The sequence below is a fragment of the Amblyomma americanum genome, chromosome 8 (assembly GCF_052857255.1).
Source record: "Amblyomma americanum isolate KBUSLIRL-KWMA chromosome 8, ASM5285725v1, whole genome shotgun sequence".
NCBI classification, from domain to species: domain Eukaryota; kingdom Metazoa; phylum Arthropoda; class Arachnida; order Ixodida; family Ixodidae; genus Amblyomma; species Amblyomma americanum.
In genome coordinates, this window is record NC_135504.1 from 40861925 (window position 1) to 40873983 (window position 12059).

Here is a 12059-nt window from a genome sequence, read left to right on the forward strand (position 1 = left end):
TTGGAGTGTCTGTAGCAGCGTTTTCTCATCCGAAGGCGAGATGCCTTCGACAACAAAAAAGAAGACGGAGCGTTTGTGATTTGCGCCTGGGTGTGGCATGGGATACAGAAGAAAAAAAAAATTTCTGTTCCGTTCCCCTGCCAGGTAATGTTTGCCAAGTGGTCTCGAGCGATCCCAAGTGCAGACAAGGCCGTCAGTATCATTTTACAGTATTGTCACCATCCTTGAAAACGAACTTGCACATGCGTTCAGCCGAACGCGCTTGCATGTCGAAGCTGCGGAAAAGGTATTCTACAGTCAATTAGTGACATGTGCCAATAATTAGTCGTTTTGAGCATTCTGTTGCGCTGACAGCATAGTTGTGCGTTTTTATTTCCCCACAAGGATTATTTTTTTCCTTAAGGGTATATATAAATCAGGAGGATAGTGAGAAGAAACGGAAAACACCGAAGCTTTGTGTTGTAGATCAAATTCTGAAAATTATTCCCCCTCACTTGTAAATAAACGAGCGCGCGCAGCTTGGCAGCGCGCCAAGCTCTTGCCGCCGCCGATAACATAATTTGTTTTTATTGATATATATATATATATATATATATATATATATATATATATATATATATATATATATATATATATATATATATATTGAGGAGAGCTCCTACAGAGAGGTGGGGGAAAGGGAGGGGGGCGGCGCGCTCGGCGAACTTGGCAGAGCGCGAAGACGTTGTGCACTCTAAGCTAAAGCTTAAACATTTGCATTATACACTCGTCACTGACCTGTTTTTAACCTCGCAGTAAGAAACGGGCGCCTGACCTTCAGGGCAGGTGTACAGCCCGTCAAACTCAACGATGCTAAACACTAGCGGCACGAACGCGTCTGACCGCGTGTGTTTGTTGATGACGGAATATGAAATCTCGACCCTTCCAAAAAAATTTGTTGGACCCCCCAAACTAATGTCAACTATTCTGGAGGAGGGAGGAGGATAAACTTTATTCTCATCGACCAAGGTAGCAGTTGGTGTGGGGTTATAGCTCCATCAAGTGGCCATGAACCGGCGGCGTTCGGCGATTTCTAGGACTCTTGTCACAACCCGGATGTGTGTGTCCGAGTCGGAACTGAGCAATGCGGCCTCCCACGGGTCTAGATTCGAGAGCTGCAAACCTCGCGGAGGGGGGTCCTGAGGGCAAGCCCAGAGTATGTGGGATAGAGTGGCAAGTTGGCCACATAGTATACTTTTATGGAAAAAAGTGGGTTCATTACGCGAGTAAATACGGTAAATACTCGTTAATTCAGAAATACGGATAAGTATTGACGGCACGGCCCCAGCCAATGTCCATGAAAGGCTATGACTTCGGACGGGCCCTACAAATTACGTGCGAAAAACTTTTTTCCTTTGCGAGTGTCGTCCATCCTTCCACCCATATCAGTCGCCAACGGAACCACGCGGTCAGCCACGATCATGACGCCGGCTTTTAGCATCGTTAAGGCGCTTGCAGCTATTGCGCCTTCCAATGACTGAGTGGCAGTAGACGGCGTTCGCTCCAATCGATTGCCCATGGCACGATAAGGCGAGCATAGTGAAAACAAGGCTAACAAGCGCTGGCACTCTGCCAAGTTCGCTCCCCCCTATGACAGAGCTAAGGTCAAAAGGTCGCTGCTCAGCATCTTGGCGCACTGCCAAGAAACGCGTTGTGGGCTGTGACGGTGCGAAACGGAGGGAAGCATTAACGAATGGGAGTGGGTGGGTTCATTATGCGACTGGGTTCGTTACGCGAGTAAATACCGTACATGTACCGTAATGCAAATGGTTCTTGTCAGTTTTTTCGAGGCCATTCGATAATTCGAACATCGGATAATTCGAACTTTTTTCCCGGTCCCGTGAAGTTCGAATTAACGAGCTTTTACTAGTACCATAATCCGCACAGAGTTTCATGGTACTGACTTGGTGTCATGCAGCCGTCTGCTACTGCCTTCTCTTAACTTCTGCACATACACACGCACAGAGCATCCAAGAGGCGTTTGGCAGCATCTTATGACTCTGTGGCCCACCCTACGACAACAAAGGTTGGGTGATGCGCAACGCACAGCCTGTGTGGATGGGGCACCCGATCACGGAGAAGAGCTAGCGTGTCCTTGTGGTTATAGGAAGGCCAACACCAGCTGAGGACCAGAAAGATATCGCGAGGCATGTGCATGGGGTGATCACGTGATCTCCTACACCACCACCAACCTAACTCAACCTACGAACGAGGCATTAACAGCTGCACTGTAAAACATTCTTTATTGGCAGCACGCTAAAACACTATGGCCGTGCATAGGGCCGGGGTCCTTGCATGGAAAGGACTGTGCAGCGGGGCAGGGGAAGGTCAGTGTGCAGGGCTCCATGCAGGGGGGTGAGCCAGTGCTGCGATTCGGGGTGGTTGCCCAGGCGGCTGGCTTGAGGGGCTCTCAGCTCGTCTCGGTTAATCGCCTTTTCCTGCCGCCCCCTCGATCAATTGCCCCGGGTAACCACCTTTGAATGAAGCCCAGCGCTTCGCCAAGATCCACGCCTAGCTTCTTGCAAATTGCATCTGCGCAAAACAAGCACACATTAGAGAAAGTTTTTGAAGAAACAAGACAAATTGCTGGGTTAGTCGGTTCCACATGCTTGTATTCACCACACAGCAAAAAACAAATGAAGGCATGGACCAACAGAATGGCAACACATGCACTGACTGCGACTAATTTACTGCCACGTGCTGTGCCACACCTGCATATACAAATCAGCCCATAACCAGAAAGAAAAAACATAAACAGAGAGCCAATGTGTCATGTTCTCCTTAGCTAGCACGGACATACACAGCACATGCAAAAAAAAAACACATCACAATAAAAACAAACACAACCAAACTATGAAGGATAAAGAAACCTAACACCCCATGAAAAGCCCAAGATGCAGGTCACAAAACTATCTTTATTACCTAACAACACAGACAGTAGCTTCACACAATTATCTTCATGTATATTGTGTGAGCACGCAATCTGTTTTGCTAAAGGGAGCAAAAAACCCAAGTCTGGAATACGAACTGTGCAATATAACATAGAAGAAATATACAGGGTGATTTTCCTCAGACTTTACATAATTTTTAAATATAGGCTTTTTGAGCTAGAACAGCACTTTTTTTGACAGCATTATCAGCGGCGTTGTACAATAGAATAAAGCTAAGGCGTGTTAGCTAATATTGAATAGTGAACTGTCACGCTCCTTAATTACTGAGGCACATAGCCCACTATAATATCCATATCAGTTTTTAGAATTTTGAAAATGCAGTTACATTCGGCGCGGTGACACAACAAATCTTGGTTATTTCGTCGAGTTACATGCAATGGAGAGGTTGCTTTGCCTGCAAGCTTCTCGAAAGTGCATGTATTTTGGTGCGATACAGCCATAATTTGTTGGGCCACAGCACCAAGTCTAATCGCGCTTTCAAATTCTAAAAACTGACATAGATGTTAATTATGGTAGGCTACACGCTCCTCAATAATTAAGGAGTCTAACACTAATAGTTAAAAGTTAACTATTCAGTATTCGTTAACCATACTGCTAGTTAGCACATATTAGCTATATTGTGACGTATTTCACCGGTGAAAATGCTTTACCCAAAAGAGTGCTCTTCTAACTCAAAAAGCCAATTTTAAAAAACCGTAATATGTCCTAGGCGAAACATTCTATATATATTTATTGCATTGTATTCCTCATCTGTCAAGCTATAGATCTCAGCTTAGCGGACATTTTTAAAATGAATTTTTCTAGTTTCTTGCTGGCCTAGCAACTGGCGTGATCACAGGCACCATAAACTAACTCGCTTGCCCGCCGTGCTATTTGCTGCATGTTTTGTGCAGTGTATGGGGCTGGCACACTGTGTACGATGGGAGTTTTTCGTCGCCAAGGTAACGGTTACTTGTTTTTTTTTTCTTTCTGCTTACCTTCAGTGTAGTATGCAAGCTTAGTGACCCTTGAGAAGTGAGAATAATTGCATGATTTTCTTTGATGCATTCATACAAGACAGAAATCATTGGTCGCATGTCACGTTATTGATTAGATATTTACGTTATCCATGTGCACAAGAGAGATCATTTTACTTTTTTAAGAGATCAGGCTAGCATGTCAGTAGCACATCCCATACTTGTCTCAAGTAACAGGCGTTGTGAAGAGCCCGGTGGATGACTGAAATTCTGAACAAAATAGGGCTGCTACAAAGTCGACTGATTAAAGCATCAAATCAACATCAAGCCAGCATAAAGTACCCCTCACGGCATGGAAGTGGTAGGGAAGACCCCCAGTGGCTACTGAAACTAGTCACTTTTTGAAGCAGAGTTTTCGCAACTGGTGCGATCTAAAAGCTCTGCCAGACTGATGATGCCATGCTTACGAATGGCAGCACAATGCATTGTAACAGGCCTCTGCAGTGATCTGTTCGTGCAGGCTTTCTCTGCTGCTTTAACCAGTCAATAGAGTTTTAGAATAGGGGGCCCCAAGGCTTGGGGGCCTCAAGGAAATAGCGTGAACCAGTGCTACGTACGACTGCGCAGGTAAGTTTTAGAATAGAGGTCTCCTCTACACAGCGGGGCCAGGCTTGAGTTTATCGATTGCAGCGCCACAACGGCAAACTCTTAGAGAGATTTTAAACTATGCCGTTATTTCTTCATCACAAACTGTTATGATTGCAGACATACAATTTAAGAGTAAAAATTATAACAAAAGAGTGTTATTAACAGCCCCTTCTTTTTAAAGTCGATGCGAAATAGGTCAACCAAGTCATCTCCATGGCGACCAAATATGGGTACTCGCTAAGCCTAGCATGCTTGTGGGACGGCGTTTTGTCCCACCTTCGCTACACTGGCTACACCCACTCTGCCTAGCTCCACCAACCCAGACTAAAAAACGGAAGACACAAGCCATAACCAGCTGCTCATAACTTCAAAGTTCAGTCCCATCTGTCTTGATGAGAATGCTTTATTTGGCAAAGCCTGTAACGTTTCACGTTATGTCACGAATGAAAAACTAGAGGAATGGAAGAGCCAGAAGAAGTTGGTCGGGGAATGATGGGTGGATGCTCTTCAGCACTTTTGAGATGAATGATGTGCCTTGCGACAACATGAGGACCATTACTGAGTACTGCATGTGCTTGCCAGGAACAAATGTACCAGTGGAGAGGGTGTTTTCTTTGATGAACAAGCTTTCTGAACAGAAGATGCAGCTTCAAGTGACGACACTTAAAGCGATGCTAATGCTCGAAGTGAATGTGCACATGACATGTGAACAGTACCACGGGCACATCTGCAACAATGAACGACTGCTGAAGGAGATCCATTCAAGCTAAAGGTACTACAGTAGAATCTCGATGATACGATTACGGCTGATACGAATTTCGGGATGATACAAATTTTAAGAATGCTTTGAACAGACTACATTGTATAGAATACGTTAAGATTCGGGGTGATACGAACGGTTTCTGAACCCGCCGCGGTTGATACGAACGTGCAAACCAGTGGCGCATGCGAGCGGGCCGGCGCGGCCGCCGCGAGTCCTCTCCACCCCCCGCCCCCCGCCGCGACGAACGTTGTACGAACACGCAAACCGAGCCACCGAGCGGCTCAGCGCAACACTGGCGCTCACAGGGGGAGAGGGTACCCACCGCGCCCCGCGGCCTCTTCTCTCCCCCTCCCCCCCACTAGCCACCCTACCCCCACCTCCCTTTCGTAGCAACCCGACCAGCACGAACCATACGAACCAAGGACGGCCAAGGCGAGGCACGTGCCCAGTCGTGTACGTCACCCATTTGCTGGCAGCACATTGGTCTATCGAAAAGTTGTCTCGCCGGCTGTTCCCGGGAGTGCTGCCGCCGCAGGGACCGCAGTTCTCCGTTCGCCGCTTCTTTCTGTGCTTCGCTGTGACGTGAACTGCCGAAACGTGACAAGGACGCAAGCGTTCGCTGCTGCCGACATGTCGCGGAAGCGTAAAGCCCTTTCTTTTAAGGAGAAGCTCGATGTGCTGAAGAAGGTTGACGAAAACCCTAAGAAGAAGCGTGTCGACTTAGCAAAAGAGCTAGGTTTGGCACCGTCGACGCTCTGCACCATTGTTGGGCAGCGAGAAGTTATCTTAAAGAATGTGCAGCACTTCGGTGTGAACGTGAAGCAGGCGAAAACAGCGACCCATGTCAAGCTGGAAGAGGTCCTGCTGACTTGGTTCCGCGAAGTGACAGCGGCCGGCGTCAACGTGGACGGCAAGGTGCTGCGTGAAAAAGCCGACACCATTGCGCTTTCGCTTGGTATTGAAAATTTCCAAGCGTCTGGGGGATGGCTGCACCGGTTTAAAGAGCGGCACGGACTTGTCTACCGGGTCGTCTCAGGTGAAGGCAAGAAAGTGGACCAGTCAGCTGTGGACGAGTGGCTGAACACGCTGCCGGCGCTGATTTCGGAGTACGCGCCACGCGACATATTTAATGCCGACGAGGCGGGCCTCTTTTTCAATCTTCAACCGGAAAGGAGTTTGTGCGTAAAAGGCCAGGCATGCCAGGGCGGCCAGAAAAGCAAGGAGAGAGTAACAGTACTCTTTTGCTGCAACTCGGATGGATCCGAGAAACTCCAGCTTACCGTCATCGGTAAGTCGAAGAAACCGAGGTGTTTCCGATCGGCGGAGCGTTTGCCTGTCTTTTACAAAGGTAACCGAAAGGCGTGGATGACTGGAGATTTTTTCCGCGAATTCTTGACAAGCCTTGATCGGAAAATGGCGTCAAGAAATCGGAAAATTTTGCTTTTCGTGGACCAGTGCTCTGCCCACCCAAAGGAAATTACGTTCAACAACGTGACAGTCAGGTTCCTGCCGGCGAACACTACCAGCCATCTTCAGCCACTGGATGCTGGGATAATTAGAAATGTTAAACATCATTTCAAAGGACTTCTAGTGAGGCGTCTGCTGGCGAAAATTGACCGTAAAGAAGCAAACTTGCGGATCAGTCTCTTGGATGCTTTGCACTTTCTAGCCATGTCGTGGGATAATGTAACTTCGGACACAATCTCGAACTGTTTCAGAAAGTGCGGATTTGCCATCGGACTTGATGCGGCTTCGGCGGGAGATTGTCAAGAGCCAGGTGAAGACTTCACGATTGATGGCTGGGACAATCTGGAAACTGAAGCTTCGGCCCGAGACTTCGTTACCGCGGACGACAACGTCGCGACCTGTGGGCTGACGTCTATTGAAGACTTGGTCAGCGAAGCAGATAACTGCGAACATGAGCCTGACAGCGATGGTGACGCTGACGACGAGTGTGATCAACCGCCGTCAACGGCAGATACTCTTAACGCTCTGGACGTTCTGCGCCGCACCGTAAGTGCCGGCAGCGTGAGCGACGAAACAGCTGCACGGTTTTATGCCTTTCAGGCGGGGCTTGTCCGCGACATCAACGGCAAAAAAGTGCAGGCAAGCATTACGGACTTTTTCAGCCGCAAGTAGTTCGCCGTAATAAAGTTTGGTTCATTTTTCGGTTAATTCCCATGTGGAAGTTGGCTTGTTTTGGATCATACGAATTCGGGATGATACGAATATTTTGCATGCTCCCTTGGAATTCGTATCATCGAGATTCTACTGTATGTGTATGCGCCAGTGGAAAAGAACTTCTGCATGATATACTGTATATACTCATGTAATGAACCCACTCTCCTAAACCACTTTCATCGTCAAGAATGTACTTTTTTTTTTCAGTCTAACTTTTTGTAGTCGGTTCCTCAGTTTTCGCGCAGTCCTAGCCAGGGCGCCAAGATGCTGGGGGCCACTGATAACATCACCACTTGTTCACTTATCTTTTGAGGAGAGCTCCTGCCAAGGGGGTTAGGGGGTGCAGCACAGACCTTGGCAGGAGAGTGGTGGATGGGGCTAGTTGGTGAAGGTTTGTCATTTTTCGCAAACGCTAAAAGAACACCGACAAAGAGGAAACAGACATGGACAAGCGCTCGTCCATGTCTGTTCAATCTTTGTCCGTGTTCTTTTAACACTTGCGAAAACTGACAGACCTTGGCAGCCTGGCAAGATGGTGCCAGGCCCCTGGTAACACCACCACTTGGTTTGTTTATCTTGGGGGGGGGGGGGGGGGGGCACGGGTGCCCGGTGAACTAAGCAGAGCGCCAAGACGTGCTATCAGCTAAGGCACATTCGCACTCGTTGTCCTGTGTGTTTTTTTTCAAGCTCGCCTGAAAAACGTGCACCTGACCTTCAGGGCTGGTGTTCAGCATGTTCGTGTTCTCTTGCTGCGATTGGCTAGCCCCCCTGCTACTACAAAATTGCGGGATCCCGTCAAAGTGAACGATGCTAAACACCAGCGGCACAGCCCGAACACATCTGACCACGTGCGTTCGTTGATGAGGCAAGGAAAAAGATTTCTTGGTTTTCAGTGATGCGATGCTTCTAGCAAGCCGATTACAAGATGCATGCAGCTCCTGGGGTCGCATTCAGAATTTGTGTCATAATTAGTGGTGTGCGAACATTCGAAATTTTGAATACGAACCGAATATGTTTGATATTCGATTCGTATTTGAGAATTTCCGAATAGTCGAAAATTCCCGAATACTCGCCAGCGATCGTATACTGCGCACACTTTCATAAATTCGACCGTGGCAAAACCACAATATCTGAGCAATTAGCCAATGATCGAGTTAAAAATTCTAGGAAAACAATACAGAGGTCTTGTTCCCTTCCTTCTACAACGTTTATTACACAGACCGATCGCATTCCGGTGCCGCTAGGTTTGACCTCTACTGTATAAGGCAATCGCAAACATTCGTCTAATAAAGATAGCGCGTTTTCGCAACAATATTTTTTCACTGGGTCACGTTTGTTTGTTGCTGTGCTTGGTTAATTCGAAAACCTGATTAGTTCAAATATTTTTTTCATGGTACTAATGACTTCAAATTAACAAGGTCTTTCTGTAAATTATATGCAGTCAGCATAGGTGTGCTGCCTTCCTGTCGGTCCATGTCTTCGTGTTTTGAGCGCTGCAGTAGATACAAGTGTTAAAAAAAAAGAAAAAATTTGCTGCCGCATGTCAGCAATACATGCAGGCAAGCATTATGAGGCACTGCAATTGTAAATTAAACATACCTGTCGCCACCGTACACAGCTTCATGTTGAGGAATGCCCTCTTTCCCTTCCTTCCGTGTAAGCTAAACTGCTGTTGCACTTTGTTACCCATTATGGCAGTCATCACACGGCTCCCAACTTCTCTCATGGTCATTCCACTCAGTTGGAGAAGGCGCCTCCGCTGAAAACAAAGGAGAAATGCACAAGAACTGTTGATTTCTTATTAGACTCAAAACAAAACATTCGAGAAAGGTCTGTCTGGTTGGGAAAGGAATTTAAGTAAGAAAAGAACGCCAAACAAAAATGAGATAACGTGACGTTTCGGAATCTACTCGGTTCCTTCATCAGGCGCAACTGCGGGTGAGTTGCAACTTGGCTTTTTAAGCCCTCGTACAGTCAGCCGCCGGGTCACTATCCGGGGTCAATGTGGTTCAACAGACGTGGGGGAATGTTAACCGTGTTATGGGAACCAATCCCCCTCTTACACACACAGTTTACGTTCAGTGACCCAGCGGTTGACCATACGAGGGCTTAAAAAGCCAAGCTGCAACTCGTCCGCAATCACAGCTGATGAACGAATGGAGTAGGCTCCAAATTGAAGAAGCGTAGCTTGATAGGCCAGTTGGCGCACGACCACGGAAATATCAGCAGAAAAGGACACGTTCACAGAAGGAGGAGTAGACAGGACGACCCTAAAACCTGTGTATGAAAATAGTGTATGAAAGGTAACAAGTTCCAAGAATGAGTTTACAGATAGACCCAAAGTCTTTTGGAGAGAAACTGCACCTCGGCTTTCGATGAGGTCACGCACATTCTCAACAACCTCTGTTGGGATGCTGAATAGAACAAGTCCTCGAAGTCCACGGAGATAGCAGAATTGGTTGGCTTTCTTTTCTCACTTAAGTGGGGAGCCTGATCTTCACAAAAAAAATTTTATTAATGAAGTCACAGTTAAGAAACCGTCAGCGAACATGTAGTTTTGTGTGCCGATTCTAAATGTCATTTAATTTCATGTAAAACAATTCCTTGAGCACTTATGTAATTTTTATGCATGTATCTTGTGAATAGTATTGAAAAAATTTGCTGCAGAAAAGTTGCTGATATGTATGTCATTGGGTTCTCTTGATACTAAGGAATGCAATAAGGTTAAAATTGTCTTCCTGCCTATCATAGAACTTAATTTATAGGGTTTCAAAGTTGTCGCTTCAGAAATGCAAATAAAAGTGTGTATTCTCGTTTTTGAAGTGGCAGCTTCAATACCCTATAACTCAAGTTCTATGATAGCCAGGATGATAATTTTACCCTTATTGCATTCCTTGGTATCAAGAGAACCTAAAAGCATACATATCAGCAAGTTTTCTGCAGCAAATTTTCTTCCAAGCTCTTCGCAAAAATAATTGCATAAAAATTACATAAGTGCTCAAAAAATTGTTTTACATGAAATTAAATTACATATTCAGAATCAGCATTTAGAATCAGCATTTCATAATTATTACTACATTAGTAAAATTTTGTTTTCAAGACCAGGCTCCCCCCTTAAATTCTTGTTAAGCACAAAAGCTGTCATAAGAGCACGGCGACTACATCTCAACAGCTGACAAAAACAAAACACCCGCAATGTCATGCAGTTCTTCCATGATGCAAGAACTAGAAAAGATCTGTGCTGAACACTGTTCAAACTACAGGGCAGCATAACAAAACAGAGCTGCACTGATTGCGTTCCATTTTCGTATTTCCTGCCTTGTCACTGTCTGAAGTCTCTGCACTCCCACCATTACAAGGCTTAAGGGGGGAAGAGGGTTTTAGAAAAAAATTTTTATTAATGAAGTCACAATTACGAAATCTTCAGAGAACAGGTATTTTTACGTGCTGATTCCAAATATGGAATTTAATTTCATGTGCAGCAATTTCTTAAGCACTTATACAATATGTTATGTAACTTTTTGTGGAGAGCTTTCAAGAAATCCTGCTGCAGGGAACTTTCTAAAATGCATGCCATTGGTTTCTCTTGACATTAAGCTATGCAATAAAGCTGAAATTCTGATCCTGCCTTTCATAGAAGCTGAGTACAGAATTTTGAAGTTGTCACTTCAGAAACAGGAAGACAAATTTTTCTTCCCGTTTGTGAAGTACGAAATTCAAAACCCTGTAACTCAACTTCTGTGATAGGCAGGATAATAATTTTACCCTTATTGAATAGCTTGTTGTCAAGACAAGCGGACGGCATACATTCTAGCAAGTTCCCTGCAGCAAAATTTCGTTAAAGCTCTCCACAAAAAGTTACATAACATATTACGTCAAGTCCACAAGGACTTGTTGTACATTAAATTAAATTCCATATTTGGAATCAGCAAGCAAAAATACATGTTCCCTGAAGATTTCATAATTGTGACTTCATTAATAAAAATTTTTTTTCTAAGACCAGCTTCCCCCCTTAAGTCAATAACGAAGAGTACGATGCAGGCTCAGCCAATAATGAAGGGAAAGAAATACAAAAATGGAATGATATGAGTTTCAGAATTATTACAATATACTGGCCCAGATCAGTCACTCATTATTTGGCAAACTTGAACCATAAAAGGAAGGCCTATTTTCTACATCCTAAGACAAGTAAGTCAAGCTACATGCTGCATAGTGAGAATGCCATACACAAGTAATTGGCCTTGAGAAGTTGAAGAATTGGAAGGCATAAAATGAGGAAAACTGAAACAAGAAGAGGACAAACCTGGCTCATCTGAACAACGTGGCATTCAGCATAGAATAAGTGTCAAGGAATTGCAAACTGCCAGCCTTCATTCCGCACCATTAATAAAATAAAACGATTTGTGCTCACACATCCCGGTATGCGAGAACTTTTCACTACATGTGAGCTAAACAGCTGAGCTTCAAAAGAAAATAAAAGACCATTCTAATAAAATTTGTCGCTCGGCTGCAAGCCAAAGC

General features: G+C 45.3%; 1 protein-coding gene across 2 annotated transcripts in view; it reads right to left on the reverse strand.

Annotated features, from left to right (window-relative positions):
• Window positions 1-2264: 2264 nt before the first annotated feature.
• The window catches only part of LOC144101451 (uncharacterized), a 32598-nt gene continuing 22803 nt past the window's right edge, over window positions 2265-12059 (reverse strand). Inside the window, exons 9-10 of one of the 2 annotated variants that reach the window (XM_077634631.1) lie at window positions 9138-9297; window positions 2265-2571 (exon numbers count right to left, since the gene is read on the reverse strand). In XM_077634631.1, the coding sequence (XP_077490757.1) occupies window positions 2450-2571; window positions 9138-9297 (282 nt within the window). In that variant the 3' untranslated portion in view covers window positions 2265-2449. Of the gene's footprint in view, window positions 2572-8915; window positions 9032-9137; window positions 9298-12059 lie in introns of those variants that run through there. The other variant, XM_077634632.1, reaches the window with a different exon arrangement.